At 48.2% G+C, this 1,347-nt stretch overlaps 1 protein-coding gene across 1 annotated transcript; it reads left to right on the top strand.

Annotated features, from left to right (window-relative positions):
• Positions 1-678: 678 nt before the first annotated feature.
• Positions 679-1,336, top strand: LOC107302236 (WAS/WASL-interacting protein family member 1-like; the record flags this gene model as incomplete). Its single annotated transcript, XM_015831341.1, has 1 exon — positions 679-1,336. A coding segment is annotated over one exon (658 nt), but the record flags the coding sequence as incomplete, so codon positions are not given.
• Between the last annotated feature and the right edge of the window lie 11 nt (positions 1,337-1,347).

Raw genomic sequence — 1,347 nt, 5'->3', positions numbered from 1 at the left:
TTTTATAGAACTTCCTTTTAATCTCATGGCACTTAACATGCCAGAGTTTCTTTTGAGAGGTTGCCTTTTCCCCTTCAGGAAATTCAGGAATAGTCAAGAAATGCCTTTGCCCTTCCCTCCCGTTTTATATTGTACTGAACGTAGAACTTTTCAAGAGCTACAAAGCAGATCTAATTATACTTACTGAAATTAACGTAGATGGGGTAATGACTTGAAATAAATGGAGCCTAGTTCAAATATCAAGTGAAAACTCCTATATATTACAAGCTTCCTAAAAACAGTTATATATTTCTTCTCTCTGTCAGCTGGCTTGTGTTAGCTGTTCTTGGCTGCAAATTAGCTTTTCCAACCTGACGACTTCCAGACATGTTGGACATGTTACAAGTCCAATCATCCACAATGGCTTTGGGGCTGAGGATTATTGGAATTACAGTTCAGTATGATTGGAAGCGCCTGAGTGAGGAAGTTTGTCTGTTGGCGCAGTTGCGACTTGAGCCTGCTCTATGCCCCTAGTTGGGGGCGGCAAGGCAAGAGATATTGTAAAAAGAGTAAACTGCAGTATGGCAGTTAAAAATACTATTGGTCCAAACTGATTATACAAAATCCTCCAGATAAAATTTCTTTTCCCCCTTTTACACACTTCTGTACATGCACCTACTAATTGCTTTCTATTTTTAGACTCTGCAGGAAACAAAGCTCCAGTGTTTCCACCAGGAGGGCGAGCAACATCTGCAAAGCCTTTTTCGCCTCCAGGTGGAGTAGGCAGATTTCCGGGCCCTTCTGGACTAAGAGCTCCAGCTTCAGAGCCACAGAGAAACCGAATGGCTCCCTCAAGACCTGACATTGGCTGCAGGCCAGACACGGGTGCTCCTCCTGTGCCAAATACTCCAAGACCTATCCCATCCAGTCTGTACAGCAGGGGTCCACCCCCTGTGCCCGGGGCCAGCAGACAAGCGAGCTTAGGCCTGACCCCTCCACCTTTCCCAGGTAGTAGAAATCCAGGGTCCGGAGGATCCATTCGGCAATCATCACCAGTTACTCCTCCTTCTCCCTTCTCAAACAGGCCTCCTCTCCCTCCAGTACCAGGTAGGCCAACAGAAGATAAGGCACCTCCACCATTACCTCCAACTGGAAACAGGCCCTCTTTTGGCAGGGAGGCTTCCCTACCACCTCCCCCGCCCCAAAACCACAAGCCGCCAATTCCTTCCACACCACGGCCACCTGCAGTATCTCAGGTTCCTCCTCCTCTTCCCCCAAGTCGTCCAGGCCCACCTCCACTTCCACCGGCATCAGGTGGAAATGATGAGATGCCGCGGCTTCCTCAAAGGAACCTATCGCTAGGCTCTT

Source organism: Protobothrops mucrosquamatus, unplaced genomic scaffold, assembly GCF_001527695.2.
Source record: "Protobothrops mucrosquamatus isolate PMUCROS unplaced genomic scaffold, P.Mucros_1.0 scaffold37743, whole genome shotgun sequence".
NCBI classification, from domain to species: domain Eukaryota; kingdom Metazoa; phylum Chordata; class Lepidosauria; order Squamata; family Viperidae; genus Protobothrops; species Protobothrops mucrosquamatus.
The sequence above is the reverse complement of the archived record's forward strand: the minus strand, read 5'-3'. Positions and strand labels throughout refer to the sequence as shown.